The sequence below is a fragment of the Chelonia mydas genome, chromosome 7, assembly GCF_015237465.2.
Source record: "Chelonia mydas isolate rCheMyd1 chromosome 7, rCheMyd1.pri.v2, whole genome shotgun sequence".
Classification (NCBI taxonomy): domain Eukaryota; kingdom Metazoa; phylum Chordata; order Testudines; family Cheloniidae; genus Chelonia; species Chelonia mydas.
The window spans coordinates 94,106,077-94,124,490 of record NC_057853.1 but is presented as its reverse complement, the minus strand read 5'-3'; the positions used below and the strand labels follow the sequence as shown (position 1 = coordinate 94,124,490).

Here is an 18,414-nt window from a genome sequence, read left to right as displayed (position 1 = left end):
AAGATGAGTGAACTCATGTGTCTAGTATTAAATGAGGATATTGATATAATAGGCATCACACAAACTTGGTGGATGATTGATAATGGGACACTGTAATACCAGGATACAAAATATATGGGAATGACAGAGTAGGTCGTGCTGGTCGGGGAGTGGCACTATATGTGAAAGAAAACCTAGAGTGAAATATAGTAAAAATCTTAAATGAATCAAACTGTACCATAGACTCTCCATGGATAGAAATTTGATGCTTGAATAATAAGAGTATAGCAGTAGGAGTATACTACTGAGTAGTTGACCAGGATGGTGACTGTGAAAGTCTCAAGGAGATAAGAGAGGCAACAGAAATAGAAAACCCAGTGATGATGGGGAATTTCAGCTGTCCCCCTATTGACTGGGTAGGTGTCCCCTCAGGATGGGATTCAGAGAGGAAATTTCTAGACACTATTAATTACTGCCTCTTGGAACAGCTAGTCCTGGAACCCACAAGGGGAGAGGCAATTCTTGATTTACTCCTAAATGGAGCACAGGATCTGGTCCAAGAGGTGTGAGTATGGCTGAACCACTCAGTAACAGCAAACCTAAAGTAATTAAATTTAACATCCTGGTGAGGGGGAAATATCAAAGAAACCCACCACAGTAGCATTTAACTTGAAAAGGAGAACTAGACAAAAGTGAAGACACTTGTTAAAGGGAAACTAAAAGGAATAATGTCATGAGTGAAATGTCTGCGAGCTGCATGGAAACTGTCTTAAAAACACCATAATATTTGCTCAAACTAAATCTGTATCCCAAATTTAAAAAGAAATCAGTAAGAGGACCAAAAAAATGCCACTGTGACTAAACAGAGTAAAAGAGGTGGTTAGAGGTACAAACAGGGTCTGAATGAGCTCTCCCCTGATATCTAGTGATGAGCTGTGGGAAAAGACTTCAAGCGCAGACTATATTTGCATAAACCAACCTACCGTGCCTTGGTGCACAGCAGAGGGACCTGCTCTGCCGGAATGATCAATTTGGCTGGTATTAGTTTACCAACCACTCTAGTATTTGAAAGCAGGAGTAATGGAATGTTGTTATTCTTATTGTACAAGTAAAAGGCTGCAGAACTGATTAAGGGGGTCACCCTCAACTGAACCTCACTCGCTAAGTGGGGTAGGGATGCCAAATGCTGGAGGGAGGGAGAGTAGGGACAGGTGTTTGTAACGGGTGGTGAGGGCTCTGCCTAAAGATTCCTAGGCCTTGGCTAGACTTACAGATGTACAGCGCTGGAGTTAAACCCGCCTTCGTACAGCTGTGTAGGGAAAGCGTTGCAGTCTGTCAACACTGACAGCTGATAGCGCACTGTCATGGCCGCAGCTGCATTGGGAGTGGCACATTATGGGCAGCTATCCCAGCATTCAAGTGGCTGCAACGTGCTTTTCAAATGGGGGGGTGGGTGGAGTGTGACAGGGAGCGTGGGGGAAGAGAGAATGGGTTTTTGGGGGGCTGAGAGTGTGTCAGCGAGCTGTCTTGTAAGTACAGACCCCCCCCCCCCCCGTGAGAGGCCTCTCTCACTCACTGAAAGCAAACGGCAGCTGTTTCTTTTTTTCCTCATAGATGAGATAAGCAGCCGCTCACCAAAACGGACCCCAACCCCCCTCCCGCACCTCCTCTCTCTTCAAGCAAACATTAGCTGTCCGGTGCTCCAAACGGAGCCCCCCTGCCTGCCTCTCACTCATTCAAAGCAAACAGTAGCTGTGTTTGTCTTTTTGATAAGCAGCCCCTGAAACGGAGCTTTGAAACGGCACTTCCACGTCCGGAATTCACAACAAAACAAGAGAGGACGCTTCAGTTAAAAGGATTATGGGCAGTTTCCGGAGGTCAATCAGTGTTTAATAACGTTATTCCCCGTTTACGCTGGAGCGTCAGCCAATGCGCAACAGCTGTTAATCCTCTCGGGGAGGTGGAGTACCAGGAGCGCTCCAGCCAGGGAGTTAAAGCACTCTACATGCCTTGCCAGTGTGGACGGAGAGTAAGGTAGAGCTCTCTGGGAGGCTTTATTGTGGTATAACGTGCAAGTGTAGCCAACATCCTAGAAGCCATTTGACTCTCTCCTTCTCCACTGTTTAAAGATAGAGCTGACTAGACTCAATTGAGAGTCTTTGTTCTGCTAAGTAATCACTAGAGCTGAAATCACTGATAACCAGGTCTAGCTGCTGTATGTGGGACGGTGCTGCAGTGAAAGAGACTGCCCACTACCAGCTGATATCACTGAGAGCTGGTTTGAGTGGTGGAACCTCAGAATGTGACATCTGAGTGAATGGAGGCATAGCAGCACCAGAGTGAATGGCACCAGGCGCAGTGGCACCAAAGTGAACAGTGGCGACCGTGAGTCAGATGCAGAGGCGATAGCAGAGCTCAGTGACTCACTTCCCTCCAACCCCTGCTTCTCCTCCCCTCCCCCCCCCCCCCGCAGGGTGGTGAACTCACCTCTGGACCTTCGCTGACCAAGTCCAGCAACTGTGAGTGGGGTGCAGTGGAGGGAAAATGCAATGGCAGGTTGAAGGAATATTTATTGGACTTTCATACTGCAAAGTGAGAAAGTGAGGCAAAGGACATTGCCCAGCATACTCTGGGGTGGGTGTTTGCTTATAGTAACATGCTTTTGAATCATGGTGGTGGTGTTTTCCCAAAAAAATGCCATGTTCCTTTTTCCTTTTTATTAAGTTTTCTTTTGTTATACAGAGACTCATTGCTTGCGAGTGGGGAAGTATTGCCTCTTAGAGGTGCCATGCAGTGGTGGTTTAAATTTTCCCAGATTACTGGGTACGGGCTTGAGCCGACTCTGTTTTGTACTGTTCAGAGGAACCCCTAGATATTGAATCTGGTCCTTGTTGCTGCTGACTCCACCCGGCAGAAGAGTTACGGAGGGGAAAAAGACATTCTTTGAAAACTGGAAGTCAAATCCTTATGAGGAAAATAGAAAGGAGCATAAACATGGGCAAGTCAAGTGTAAAAGTATACGTAGGCAGGCCAAAAAAAAATCTGAAGAGGAACTAGCAAAAGACTCAAACTAATAGCAAAAGTTTTACACACAAACGAGTTGCTGCCAAACAGTCGGGCCACTGGATGTCAAGACGCTAAAGAGCACTCAAGGAGGACAGGGCCACTGCAAAGGAAGTCTGTGCATCGGTCTTCTCTGCAGAAGATATGTGGAAGATTCCTCCACCTGAGCCATTCTTTTCAGGAGACAAATCTGAATAACTGTCCCAGAGTGAGGTGCCAATAGAAGAGATTTTTGAACAAATTGATAGATTAAACAGTAATAAGTCACCAGGACCAAATGGTATTCACCCAAGAGTTTTGAAGGAACTCAAATATAAAATTGCAGAACTACTAACTGTTGGTTACCTATCACTTTATCAGCCTCTAGTGTAATGCCATTTTTTTTAAAGGCTGCAGAGGTGATCCTGGCAGTTACAGGCTGATAAACCTAACCACATTGCTTGAAACTATAGTAACAAACAGAATTATCAGACACATAAATGAACACGATATGATGGGGAAGAGTCAACACTGCTTTTCTGAAGGGAAATCACGCCTGGCCAATCTATTAGAATTCTTTGGGGGAGTCAACAAGTATGTGGATAACTATATCCAGTTGATATAGTGTACTTGAACTTTCAAAAAACCTTTGACAGGGTCCCACACCAGTGGATCTTGAGCAAAGTACGGAATCATGGTATATGAGGGAAGGTTATCTCATGGATCAGTAACTGGTTAAAGGAAGCAAAGGATAGGAATAAATGGCCAGTTTTCACAATGGAGAGAAGCAAATAGCGGGGTCCCCCAAGTTTTTGTAGTTGGGCCTGTGCTATTCAACATATTCAGAAATTATCTGGGAAAGGTTATGAAGAATGAGGTAGTAAAATTAATTGATGGTACAGAATTACTCAAGATAGCTAAGTCCAAAGCTGACTGAAGTGCTACAACGGGATCTCACAAAACAGCATGAACGGGCAACAAAATGGCATTCAGTGTTGATAAATTGAAAGTAATGCACATTAGAAAACCTAGTCGTCTTCGAGTGATTGCTCATGTGTATTCCACAATAGGTGTGTGTGCTCTCCATGTGTACCAGTGCCGGAAGTTTTTCCCCTAGCAGTAACCATAGTCGGGGAACACCCCCTGCCTGGCGCAGTATAAGGGGAGATGCGCGCTCCCCCCCACCCTCATTTCCTTCTTGCCACCAGTGAAGTTGCGTCGGAACTGCTCTGCCCCAGCTTTGCTGTAGCTCGTCCCCAGAACTGTTCATTCATTCAGTGTTAGTACCTGTAGTTTACTTAGTCAGTGAACCTGGGCCAGGGCATGCCCCTTGCCCCAGGGTTTAAGTCGTGTGGCTCTTGTAGGCGTTCTATGCCAAGAAGTGACCCGCACGCAGACTGTTTGCGCTGTTTGGGAGAAACCCATATCAGCAAAAGGTACAAGATTTGCAAGTCGTTTAAGCCTCGGACCGAAAGAGAAAGGGACATTAGGCTCCGGGCCATCCTGATGGAGTCGGCGCTGACTCCGACTCTGGCATGCTGCTCTGAACAGGTACCCGGCACTGCGGGGTCAGTACACAGCGACCCTCCGATGCCAGCGACCAGTCGGCACCTCTCCCCGTCCATGAGGGCCAGGAAGACTCCCTCTTTGCAGCGGCACCATGGGAAGTCTGGGACAGAGGCTAGGCCCATGTCGGGCAGTCCTCGATCCCCACTGGGTCCCAGGTCTCTGACTCACATTGAGCAGAGTAGCCCAGCCCCTTCAGAACAGGCCTCTCTGGATGTCCAGATGCCATCCACGCCTGAAGCCCTCCAGGAGGCCCAGGATGTTATGTCCCTGCCAGTGCCCAGAGCACTGCCAATGTCGGCCCCACACTCCAGAGGCAAGCCGCCATTGGGATCTCCGCAGTTGCCTCAGCCCAGTACCGATCTTGGTCAAGGGAATGTTCCCAATGCCATTTACCGCCCAGCGACTGCTCGGGGCAGAGTCCACGTGGATCGCCCTCAACGCCAACCAGACGGGCTGGCTGGGTTCTGGCGGCCGGGACTCTCGGCACCGCTCGTCCTCAAGGAGCGAATATCGACGGGACCACGGCAGGCGTCACCAACGGTCCTCATCTCGGAGAGGGTACCGCAGTCAGTCACGGCATGGTCATCGATCGCCGCCGTCTCACTGTCGTGGGTCCGCCCATCGAGGCTGTTCGCAGAGCAGCTGTTACCATCAGTACCGGTCCTCCATGTTGAGATTGCCATCCCTTGGCCATCATAGATCCTGGCACCACCGCTCCTCCCGGTCCAGAGACAGCAGCAGATCTTACACCAGCACAATCTCCATTCGTAGCCATCCTTCGCTGGGCCAGGCCAGTCAACCCGAACAGCCGGCCCCGCCGGTGCCACAGCAGGAGCAGTGGCACAGAGCATCGTGGCTGGCCCAATGTTACCAGTGGGCACCGTGGCCTCAGGCGCAGCCCCCGGTGGGAGCTCACTCAGTGGCCAGAGCTTCGGAAGCACCGTCTGCCTCCCATTCCAGACCCCTGAGAAAGGAGTCAGTGGGATGTACGTCCTCGGCACCGTGCCCTGAGTCCAACCAAGTGATGGACCCTCCAGTGCTGGCCAACACCCAGAGCACTGCACTGGCCTCCTCGCCCAGCCCGGAGGAGGCGATTGTGGCCCCCCCCCCCTCCGCCCCGCAGGAGGACTTAGGGCCCACCAAGAACTCTTAAAGAGGGTGGCAGCAAGCCTCCACCTCCAAGCAGAGGAGATGGAGGAGCCCTCAGACTCCCTGTTTAACGTGTTGTCCCCATTAGCACCTGGTAGGGTGGCCTTGCCTCTGTATGAAGTGGTGGCTAAGATTTCAAATACCCTGTGGCAAAAACCGGCCTCGTTGGTCCCCATCTCTAAAAAGGCAGAACGCAAGTAGTTTGTACCCAATAAAGGGCATGAGTACCTGTATACCACCCGGCGCCCAACTCCCTGCTGGTTGAGTCGGTCAATCACAGGGAATGGCAGGGTCAGCCAGCCCCGACCCCAAAGAACAAAGACTCTCGGAGACTGGACTCTTTCAGAAGGAAAATTTATTAGTCTTCGAGTTTCCAGTTACGAGTGGCAAACCATCAGGCTCTGTGGGCCGGTACGAATTCAATCTGTGGGGCTCCCTGCCCAAGTTTGAGGACTCCCTCCAGGAGCGCTATAGGAAGGAGTTCAGGGCGCTAGTTGAGGAAGGAGCAGCAGCCACTAGGGTGTTCCTGCAGGCAGCCTCGGATGCTGCAGACACGGCCACACGATCAATGGCTTCTGTGGTGTCCATGAGATGGGCATCATGGCTCCTGCTCTCTGGGCTGTCCAGCAAGGTGCAGTCTTCCATGCAGGATCTCACGTTCAATGGGAAGGCTCTGTTTGCAGAGGAAACAGATACAAGGCTGCATGAAATGAAAGTCTCCCACACAACCCCTCCCACGAAGCTCTGCTCAAGCAGGAGGTGGGGTGGCTCCTAGGACTAGGAACGATAGAGGCAGTGCCCAAGGAGTTCATTGGCAAGGGGTATTACTCCCATTATTTCCTTATCCCAAAGGCTAAAGTGGGGCTCAGGCCCATCCTGGACCTGCGAGGTCTGAACCAGTACATGGTGAAACTCAAGTTCTGCATGGTCTCCCTGGCCTCCGTCATTCCCTCCCTGGATCCCGGGGACTGGTATACTGCCCTCGATCTACAGGACACATACTTCCACATCCACATATTCGAGAGGCACAGGCGCTTCCTCCATTTTCGTGGTGGGACAGAGTCACTACCAATTCACAGTCCTCCCGTTTGGTCTGTCCACTGCTCACAGGGTGTTTGCAAAATGCATGTCGGTGGTAGCAGCCTACCTCAGACAGCAGGGGGTCCAGATATTACCCTATCTGGACAATTGGCTTGTCAAGGGCACCTCCCGGTCGCAGGTGAGGGATCACGTGGCGCTCCTCCTGTCCACGTGCACCGCCTTGGGCCTGCTGGTAAACAACACCAAGTCCACGTTAGTCCCGGTCCCACACGTAGAGTTTATTGGGGTGCTCCTGGACGCAGTGTCAGCCAGGGCCTCTCTCCCGCCAGACAGATTTGAGACCCTGAAAGGTCTCATCAACTCGGTCACAAGGTTCCCAGTGACAACAGCCAGGGTTTGCCTGCAACTCTTTGGTCACATGTTAGCGTACATGTATGTGGTCTGTCACGCCAGACTCAGGATGAGGTCCCTCCAGCTCTGGTTGGCCTCAAAGTTCTCCCAGGCCACGGACAGGATGAACAAGGTCCTCGCTGTGCCGGACTCTGTGATCACCTCCCTATGGTGGTGGTCCGCCCCAAACAACATGCTCCAAGGGGTCCCATTCAGGGACAGGGACGTTGGAGCTGATGTCCGATGCTTTGGACCTAGGTTGGGGGGACCATGTGGGGAACTTTCAGACTCAAGGCCTGTGGTCAGCTCAAGATCTGACCCTACATATAAATGTCAAGGAGCTCAGGGCGGTGTGGCTGGCGTGCCTGGCCTTCCGCTCGCACCTGGAGGGCAAGGTAGTCAGGGTCCTCATGGACAACATGGCCTCAATGTTCTATATCAACAGACAAGGTGGGGCCCCATCCTCTTCCCTCTGCCACGAAGCCCTCAGGCTGTGGGACTTCTGTATAGCCCACGACATCCACCTGAAACCCTTCCACCTACTGGGTGCCCGGAATGAGAGGGCGGATCGCTTGAGCAGGGACTTTTCCTCACAACACGAGTGGTCCCTCCACCCAGAAGTGGCCCAGCGGCTCTTCCGAAGGTGGGGAACGCCCCAGGTGGACCTATTCGTGACTCGGCGGAACTGGTGATGCCCCTGGTTCTGCTCCAGGGAGGCCTGGGGTGGGGCGCTATCTCCAGTGCCTTTCTCCTGTCCTGGTCAGGCCAGCTTCTCTACACCTTTCCCCCATTCCCTCTAATCAGCAGGGTCCTGGAGAAGATAAAGACAGGCAGGGCCCGGGTCCTCCTGATTGCCCCGGCGTGGCCCAGGCAGCATTGGTACAGGACCCTCATGGGCCTGGCGGTAGCTCCCCCGTGGCCGTTGCCGCTCCGCCCGGACCTGCTCTCTCAGGAGCAGGGCTGCCTCTTCCATCCCAACCTAGCGGCGCTTCACCTCACAGTGTGGCTGCTCAGTGGTTAGGCGGAGAGGAAAGGATGTGCTCAGAACGGGTTCAGCGCGTCCTCCTTGAAAGTAGACAGTCCTCCACTCACCGCGCTTATTTGGTGAAGTGGTTCCAGTTCTCTAGGTGGGTGGTGGACCAGGGTGTTTCCCCGGTGGCTGCCCCAATCCAGCTTATCCTTGATGATCTCCTCCACCTGAGGGCCCAGGGCCTGGCACCCTTGTCAGTCAAGACACACCTGGTAGCCATATTGGCCTTCCATCCACCGGTGCAAGGGCACACGGTATTTTCCCATGCTATGACTGGCCAGTTCCTTAAGGGTTTGGACCATCTTTTTCTGTATTCTAGACCCCCTCAGCGGGACCTAAACCTGGTGTTGGCTCGTCTCACAGGGCCCCCATTTGAACCACTGGCCATGTGCTCCTGGTTTCTCCTCTCGTGGAAGGTGGCCTTCCTGGTTGCAATCATGTCAGCCAGACAAGTCTCGGAGCTCAGGGCCCTGAGCTCTGAGCCACCGTACATGGTCTTTCATAAGAACAAGGTCCAGCTCCGCCCACACCCCGCGTTCCTCCCAAAGGTGGTCTCCGCCTACCACATGGGTCAGGACATTTTTCTACCTGTCCTCTGCCCCAAGCCTCATGCATCTAGTGAGGAGCGCCGTCTCCACATGCTCAATGTGCAGCAGGCTCTGGCTTTTTACCTCGAGCAGATCAAGCCGTTCAGAAAATCCTCGCAACTGTTCGTCACCTCGGCTGAGCGCGCAAGGGGCCAGCCGATCTCCACTCAGCGGCTTTCCAATTGGGTCACTTCGTGCATCCGGTCCTGCTATGAGCTGGCAGGTGTCCCCCCGCCACCCATTGCGAGGGCACACTCGACTCAGATGCAGGCCTCTTCGGCTGCTTTCGTGGCCCACGTCCCCATCCAGGGCAATTGTAAGGCCGCCACGTGGTCTTTGGTTCACACATTCACCTCGCACTATGTGATCGTCCCCCAAACCAGGGATGAAGCCGGGTTCAGTAGGGCTGTCCTCCGTCCTGGGAACTTGTGAACTCCTACCCACCTCCAACAGATATAGCTTAGAATCACCTATTGTGGAATACACATGAGCAATCACTCAAAGAAGAAAAGACAGTTACCTTTTCCATAACTGGTGTTCTTCGAGATGTGTTGCTCATTTCTATTCCACATCCCGCCCTCCTTCCCCTCTGTCAGAGTTGTCTGGCAAGAAGGAACTGAGGGTGGGGGGAGCGCGCAGCTCCCCTTATACCGTGCCAGGCAGGCGCCACTCCAGTGGTCGCGGGGGGCACTCCCCCCCTACGGGTACTGCTAGGGAAAAAACTTTCGTCACCAGTGCACATGGCGAGCACGCACACCTATTGTGGAATAGACATGAGCAACACATCTCGAAGAACACCAGTTACGGAAAAGGTAACTCTCTTTTCCCAGCTATACTTACAAAATAATGGGGTATGAATTAGCTGTTACTGCTCAAGAAAGAGATCTTGGAATCATCATGGATAATTCTCTGAAAACATCTGCTGAAGGCGCAACAGCGGTCAAAAAAGTTAATATTATGAACCATTAGGAAAAGGCTAGATTAGACAAAATATCATAATACCACTTTATAAATCTGTGGTATGCCCACCCCTTGAATAGTGAATGCAGTTTTGGTTGCCCCCTCTCAAAAAAGATTCATTAAAATTAGAAAAGGTACAGAGAAGGACAACAAAAATGTTTTAGGGGTCTGAAACAGCTTCCATATGAGAAGAGATTAAAAGGATTGAGACTGTTCATCTTGGAAAAGAGACTGCTAAAAGGGAATATGATAGAGGTCTATAAAATCATGAATGATGTGGATAAAATGAATAAGGAAGTGTTATTTACCCCTTCAAATACCACAAGAATCAAGGGTTACCCAATGTAATTAATAGGCAGCAGGTTTAAAATAAACATAAGGAAGTCAACCTGTGGAACTCATTGCCTGGGGATCTTTTGAAGGCCAAAAGTATAACCGGATTCAAAAAAGAATTAGATAAGTTCATGGAGGACAGGTCCATCAATGGCTATTAGCCAAGATGGTCAGGATGCAACCCCCATGATCTGGGTATCCCTAGCCTCTGACTGCCAGGGGCTGGGACTGGAGAACAGGGGCTGGGTCACTTGGTAAGTGCCCTGTTCTGTTCATTTCCTTTGAAGCTTCTGGCACTGGCCACTGTTGGAAGACAGGATATTGGGCTAGTTGGACCATTAGTCTGTCCCAGTATAGCTGTTCTAAAAAGGTCCTGATGAAAAATAGGTGTAAACGTGGTTTCTCCATGCAAGAACTGAACAGGTTCTTTATCTCAATTTTTACTTATATACTAGACCCGACTGGATAAAATGTTAGTGTCAGCTAAAATAGTGGCAGTGTCATTATCTGTTGTTCATCTGCTTCATTTGAACTGATGGCTATTTATCCTTGTATGTGTTCAAGATCAGAAGTCTTCTTAAATTATCCAATAGTTTCCAAAGATCAAAAGTGAATTTTTCTTTTTCTGACAGTGATTGTGTATTGGTCATCAACTTTCTTTCACTTAGGCACTTGCATTTTTTTATTTAATCAGGTAATTTTCAAATTCATAAATTAGCTAGAGACTTATTTTCCCATTTGTCCATCACTCTGAATCTGATGAATATGTAGTTATAAATCTTCAGCTAAGTGCACAGTGATTTAGTTGTGTGACTCCTATTAATGCTAATGAGCTAAACCTTTGTACACCTGTCAAAAATATGCCCTTAGTGGTAAGATTTTTTGCTCAAACTCAACTTCTAGTAAATCTTTCCCATTAAAAGTGAATCTATTTACCAATCACTTGTTTGATATATTAGCTGTGAATGATGTGTTTGCTGATCCTGCTTGCTCTGCTCATGGGAGTTCTGTCTAATGCTTTCAGTGAACTTGTCCCATTTAAAATGTTTTCTACTTCATATAACTGGGTCACCAATGATTAGCTTTGGACCCAAGTGCAAAAGCTGCCACTTTGAAAAACTGTGGCACACTTCATGCTTTAACATCCTTATTTCCTAATGAATGTCTCGGCAGATCTCCTTTTGTGATTCTCTTTGGTTTGGAAGTTTTAATTTTATGTATCTGATAGTAATTACTGTTTTTCTTTCTGCGATGAATTACTTTTCTCTAGTCTACTAATTGCACTTGTACTGTTCCCGTTTTGATCATTAAATGTAAAAATGTGCTCTAACTTTAATATTCTTGTACTTTTCTTATTCTGTGGCTTGTTTAGCTGTACCATGCTGCTTTGGGGAAGAGTACTCTCTAACCACAGCATATATAACATATTTTTGAAGTGTCATGCCACATTTTTAATTTCTTATATGGCCCATAACTGTGATATATGAATATCTTATGGAAAAATCCTGTGGTATTTAATAGGAAATGGTCACTTTTCTATAGGTGTGTTTGGACTCTATTGAACTCTGTTGGTTTAATCCTTATAAAATTCTATAAGACTTTCCCATAAGCATTCTTGACAGACCACTTCTTTTTCAAACAGTCACCTTAATGGGCCAGGCCACCCATTCAGTCTTCCCTCTTGGTCTGTAACTCATCTCGGGATGATACCTCTCTTTTTCTTAGGTACTGTTGCCCCATTTGCCTTCATTTTTATGGTGGGTAAGGTTGGAGGTCAGACTTCACCTTGAGGAGCAGGTATTTGAATGTATGCATACACCACGAAATTAGATTCCCTTCACGATCCAAGTAATGGTCAATAGAATATAGCCACGTTAAGCATCTTTCACACAAATAGCATGTAAAAAAATAATTGTAAATAAGAAAGGCTGCACTCATCATATTCTAACATAATAAAAAGTAAATGTTAAGAATCTGAAGAGCTTCTCCTGTCACCTTACTTAATCCACCTCTGTGAGAGGCAGTAGCTATGTCTATGGGAAAAGCCCTTCCATCAACAAAGCTCTGTCTACGCTGGGGGTACGTCGGTATAACTTGATCACTCAGGGATGTGGATTTTTCAGACCCCTGAGTGACGTAGTTATACCAATGCAAGTTTACAGTGTAGACCTGGCCTTAATAGCAGATAATATTTTTTTTAATTTGCAGAGTGCAAAGCCCAACAAAATCTATATAACTCTTCAGGGATTTCAGTTAACCTGTATGTATTTTAAATAATGGCTAATAAAGCCCCTGATTCGACTACTTTTCCTCTTACTGTTTTGAAGTTCTTCTCAAATACTAGAAAAGGATCATTGCACACAATGAAAGATAGGATTGCAAAAGAGTCCTTTTTTTTTTTTTTTTTTTTGAAGAAACATGAACGTTTTTATACTTGGATGTATAAAAATTAAATACCACCTTTTTTTTCCATTTACAAAACTGTTCTAGACAGTATGGAAAATGTATCGTGTTCTTCATCATCTTATTCTAAAGTGCTTGCTAGTGTTTCATTACCCCCTGGTAGCATGAAGAATTTTGGATATCCTTGTAGCTATGCCCTGACAATGTAAGTACAGTTTCAGTAGTTTGATCCCTCTAAGTCAAACTAACATTCTCTTCCTGAAGCATATAATGCCCTATTAGGGGAGGTCAAGTGGTTAATAATGCAGTCCTCTGGGGCACATCTTGGCTTCAAAACCTTTTTGCTTCTGATTTTGAATGGCTTCTGAATTATGTGCTTAAATTCAAATGCATCGTCTCAAGAACAGCAGGATTAATGCACTTGCAACTTAGTGTCATTATCAGAAATATGAAAAATAATAGCTTGAAGGGGTCTCTTGCTTCAAGAAGGACTAGTAAGATTAAAGTAAGGACCATATTATTTTGTCTATCCGGCACTTTTGTTGAATTAAACTATAGTTTTGATTTTTTTTTCACCCAAGAAGAATACAAGTTATTGTATTCTTAGAAATGCTGTATCTTACCTATATGTTGTTTCTATTCAGTATTTAAATTAATTTATGTACTTATCATAGCATTTCCTCTAATTATACCATTTTGGAAATGTAAGGCAGTGTCTCAAAGAAAAACCCAGTGTCTTAATTATTTTAGGTTTAACAAGTTACAGTATTTCCTATTCACCTTTTTAAAAGTAAACACTCTCTCTCTCTCTCTCTCTCTCTCTCTCTCTGAAAAAAGTGCTTCTTTCAATTGTGCTCTTTCACATCACTTCTTAGGAGAATTCAAAGCTATCATGTTTTATTAGTAATCTGAGATAGTCCTACTGGTATAATAGGTGAATGTGGTGTTTTTCCAGGAGCCCCCTTTAATGTCTCTGTTCGGTCTTTATCAGTCTAGGACTCTTAATACCGTTGCTGTAATTTGGGCCTGATCCAAAGCCCAGTGAATCCCAAGGAAAGATTTCCACTGACTTCAGAAGGGTTTGGATCCAGGCCTATATTATGGTGAAGTCAGTGAGTGTCTTTCCATTTACTTAACTGGGATTGGATTGGGTGTTATCTGAGCAGTTTACAAATTTAAAACAAAAAGCATGCAAATACATGGGTCCCACTTCTTGGTTGGCAAAGCTGAGGTGTGGTGCAGAGCCTGTGGGTGGTGCCACTTTTGCACTTTGCCCAATCCTGCTACCATTTGGCTTAACTTGGAGGAGCCTTACAGATGCTTTATGACAGCTGGTAATCATCCAAAAAGAGCCATTATACCAGCAAGGGAATAGCTGGAGCACAGCAGTGATTGAGTTATGTTCCCTTCTCTCTGACATGCTCATTACATGGGGCAGGGTGGAAGTTGGAGTGGTGAGTGTCTTAGAGACAGCTACCCTGCTCAGGAAGGAATCACTGTGTAGCCAATTACTCTGGCTTTAAAGGTCTGGCCCATGTTCCTAATTACTGGGAACATTTTGCATAAAATGTATAGGAAAAAAAGCCATAGTGAAATTAACCACTTGTCCATAGAAATGAAGATCATAAATATATCTAGCATGGGGGTGGGCAAACTTTTGGCCCGAGGGCCACATCTGGGTATGGAAATTGTATGGTGGGCCATGAATGCTCACAAAATTGGGGATTGGGGTGCAGGAGGGGGTGAGGGCTCTGGCTGGGGGTGCGGGCTCTTTTTTGCGGTGGGGCTAGAACTGAGGAGTCCAGGGTGCAGAAGAGGGCTCCGGGCTGGGGCAGGTGGTTGGGGTGCGGGCTCCGGCTGGGGGTGCAGGCTCTGGGGGGCAGGAGGGTGCTCCAGGCTAGGACCAAGAGGTTTGGAGGGTGGGACAGGAATAAGGGCGGGGGCAGGGGGTTGGGGCACAGGAGGGGATCAGGGGTGCAGGCTCCAGGTGGTGCTTACCTCAAGCAGCTCCTGGAAGCAGCGGCATGTCCCACCTCCAGCTCCTACGCAGAGGCACCGCCCCGTCCACAGGCACCGCCCCTGCGGCTCCCATTTGTCACGGTTGCTGGCCAATGGGAGCTGTGGGGGTGGCGTGGGGAGTGCCCTGACTGCCCCTCCATGTAGAAGCTACAAGGGGGACATGCTGCTGCTTCCGGGAGCCGCAACGTGCACGGAGCGGGGCAAGCCCCAGACCCCGCTCCCCAGCAGGAGCTTGAGGGCCAGATTAAAACATCTGAAGGGCCAGATGCAGCCCCCGGGCCGTAGTTTGCCCACCCCTGATCTAGCATTACAGCATTTGGATAGTTTTGCTCAGGTTGAGCTATATATCTTGTTCCATTGACCTTCACGGAATTGTGGTAGACTATGGGTGTTCACAATATACCAGTGCGTAAGAAATTAATTTAAAGGATAGCATGTTTGTTGTTTGTACACGAGGAAGAATGCAACATCACAAATCATTAGGCAAAAAAATGTGCAGAAGTAGAAACCCTGCACACCTCTCTGTAAATACCACTGGGGTGCAGCATCTGACCACTGTAAAATCTTATATATTGATTTTAAGTGAACCACAAATTGAACTTTAGTGTCAGATCAAAAACACCTGGGGACTTTTCAGTGGTATTACGTAAGTCCACTATTTTAAAGAATTTACATGATGTATACAGGTTAATAGATGGAATGATGTCTTTGTTTTAAAAAATATTCTAAACAACTTGAACAAAACTTACACCTGCCATAAATGGATTCAATCTTCCACTGATTTTTAATGAGCATTATTTCTACATATTCTAAGGCTGAATGCAGCCATCTAATTTTTTTTTATTCTTCTTAATATTATTTTATTTACTATTTGTGTTGCTTTAGGGCCCAAGAACCCTAGTCAGGGACTAAGACCCCTGTACAAAACAGAGTGCTGTTTAAAACAATAAAACAGTCCCTGCTCCAAAAAGCTTACAATCTAAGTATGCAGCGAGAGACAACAAATGGATACAGACAGACCAGAGAGTGCAAGTAAACAATGAGACCGTATTGGTCAGCATGATAAGCAGTGGTCTTTGTTGATTATGAATATTGAGTTTTAATTTTACATCAGCCCTCTTTGTACAAAAGTACAAAAGAGGCTTGGTGTAACATTCTCTTCTAGCAAAGATATGCATTACTGTTTTTCTTGGTGAATTTCCAGTTCCTATCTGTTGGATGTTCTTGCTTTTGTGTTATGTGAACCAACCTTTTTATTTAATATAATCAAACTGCTTATCAGAACTGCCTAGTAGTATAATTTAACATTCAAATAAGAATGTTTTCCTTTTTTGATAGGAACTTGAACAAATACTAATGATTGAGACAAAAAATTATAGGAAAACTATAAAATTCTACCAGAAGCTGTTGCAGAAAGAGAGAAGAAACAAAGGTAAAATTACAACTGGTATGCTAATACAGGGATTTGCCTTAAGTCATTTTATGAGAGTATCACAACTGCATCAAAATGTGCTTTTGTGCTAAATGTATTTTACATCTTAAGGTTCTGAGGTTAAAAGTATGTTGCCCAAATTGAGGGGACAGCTACAAGAAATGAAATCCAAGGTGCAATTTCTTGAATTGGTGAAGAAGTATCTACAGGCAAGTCAACATTGAATTCACTTGATTTTTATTTGTTTGTTATACAGGTAGCAATAATAGTGTAACTGGATGCCCAAGTCAGTATAAGAAATTTAAAAAGTTTAAAATAAAAGTCATAATTTTATAAAGAACTTTGAAGAATGATTGACTGAAATTCAAGTAACTGTTAACTAGTCTTATTAAAAAGAATGACTTTAAATGTGATTGTGGCTTTAAGTTGAAATGACTTAATTTCCTCCAATTTTTCATTTTAATCATTTTTCAATGATTTCCTTTTGCATTGCTTTGACTCTTCTTCACACAGATCATGTATGCAGAGCAGTGGGGAATGGAATCATGTGCACTTCCTGCAGTAGTTAACATTACAAGAACTGACATGTTGGACGTCAGCCCTCTGGATGAGTTGTCATTGCTGATTTTCTGTAATACGAAGAAGCAGCAATATAATAATCAAAACAGGTCCAGGATTCTACAAGCTGGGACACCACTTGGGTTAATGGCATATCTATACTCCAGGTATGCTGTATTCTATAAGTCCCTAATTTACAGGGCAGAAAAAACATAACAATTCAGTTTAAAAATACAGAATTCATACAAATCTAGCTTCCATAAATAATATTTGTCAGCATTATATAACTGCTCCTTTGCTTGTGTTAACGGTATGCAGAAATAGTATTTAATTGCTGTCATCAGCATCCAAATGGCAAAAAGGAAGCCAGATAATAATGGGACTTATTGTAGGCCTGAGACCTGATCCAGCCCCTCCCCACCATATTAAACCAGCCTTGGGTGATTAGATGGGGCCAACATGGTTCCTCCCCTCACACTCTTCCCTGGCACTCTGCCCAGGTTCTTGAACTAGGCGCTAGATTTGGGTCTGAGGCCTAGTATGCACCTAAAAATTAGATCAACCAAGCTATATGACTCAGGGCTGTGAAAAATTTGCATCCTGTATGCCGTAGTTAGGTCGACCTGACCCCCACTGTAGATGCAGCTAGATTGAATAGCTGCTACATCTTCAGAGGTGGATTAATTACATTGACAGAAATACCCCCTCCACTGATGTAAGAAGCATCTATGCTACAGCAGGATAACTGTACCACTTTCGCTGCTGTAATATTTGAACAGATGGACTGTCATGATGGTATGCAAACTCATGTCTTGGCCGCTGAAAACTATCAGAGGCATCGTAGTCTAGTGGATATGGCACTGGATTGGGACTTGAGAAACCTGGGTTTCATTCCCAGCTCTATCAATGACTTGTTTAGGACTCCTTTTCCACATCTGTAAAATGAGGATAATAATGCAGATCTCCTTTTGTGAAGTGCTTTTGCTATTTATCGGTGAAAAATGCTACATAAGAGGTAGGAACTATCATCATCTTCCTCTCCAGTACTGGATGAACTTATTAGTCAGTATGAATATCAATATACTTGTGCGTTTCATCAGCTTCTCTCACAGAGTTTACTCCTGGGGGAATTCTGCGCCACTGCGGAATGCAGAATTTTTCAGAATTTTCCACTGAATGCATCCGATGAAGTGAGCTGTAGCTCACGAAAGCTTATGCTCAAATAAATTTGTTATTATCTAAGGTGCCACAAGTACTCCTTTTCTTTTTTCAGAATTCCCTGTTTTCCTGCAGAATTTCTGGCTTCCACTAGGGCCGCTGGATTCCGCAGAGCCCAGCTCACAGTCACTGGCTGGGCTGGAGGCTGCATGCTTTTTGATCCTCATTCTCCCAGGGAAGGGCATAGGAGACCCAGCCAGCTCTGGCAAAGGATGAGGAAGGGCAGAGCTGCACCATACCATGTCTCCCAGTGGGACAATAAAGAAGTTGTGGGGAGTAAAGGCTCTGGAGGTGCTGGTGTCTGGGCTGGGAGCTACCTTGTGGCTGGGCTCTGTGGGGTGTGGGAGCTGGTGTCTTGGCTGGAGGCTGCCACGTGTCGAGCTCTGTGGGGAGCGGGGGCTGGTGTCTGGGCTGGGCTCTGGGGGGATGGTGTCGGGGATGAGGGCTGCCCTGTGGTTGGGCTCTGTGTGGGGGGCAGGGGGTTGGTCCAGGGGTGGCCTCGGGGCTGGGCTCTGTGGAGAGTGGGGGGCTGGTGTCTGGGCTGGCAGCTGCCCTGTGGATTGGCTCTGTGTGGAGGAGGGGGCTGGTGTCTGGGCTGGCGGCTGCCCAAGGCTGGACTGGGGTGGCGGGAGCTGGTGTCTGGGCTGGGGATGGCCTTGTGGCTGGGCTCTGGGGTGTGGAGGGTTGGTGTTTGGGCCAGGGTC

The 18,414-nt window shown here is 47.0% G+C and overlaps 1 protein-coding gene across 3 annotated transcripts in view; it reads left to right on the top strand.

The window, feature by feature from the left end:
* Window positions 1-18,414, top strand: part of KNDC1 (kinase non-catalytic C-lobe domain containing 1) — a 124,380-nt gene that overhangs the window by 88,132 nt on the left and 17,834 nt on the right. For all 3 annotated transcript variants that reach the window (XM_037905471.2, XM_043551630.1, XM_043551631.1), the window contains exons 18-20: window positions 15,841-15,934; window positions 16,046-16,143; window positions 16,448-16,659. In XM_037905471.2, the coding sequence (XP_037761399.1) occupies window positions 15,841-15,934; window positions 16,046-16,143; window positions 16,448-16,659 (404 nt within the window). The remainder of the gene's footprint in view (window positions 1-15,840; window positions 15,935-16,045; window positions 16,144-16,447; window positions 16,660-18,414) is intronic.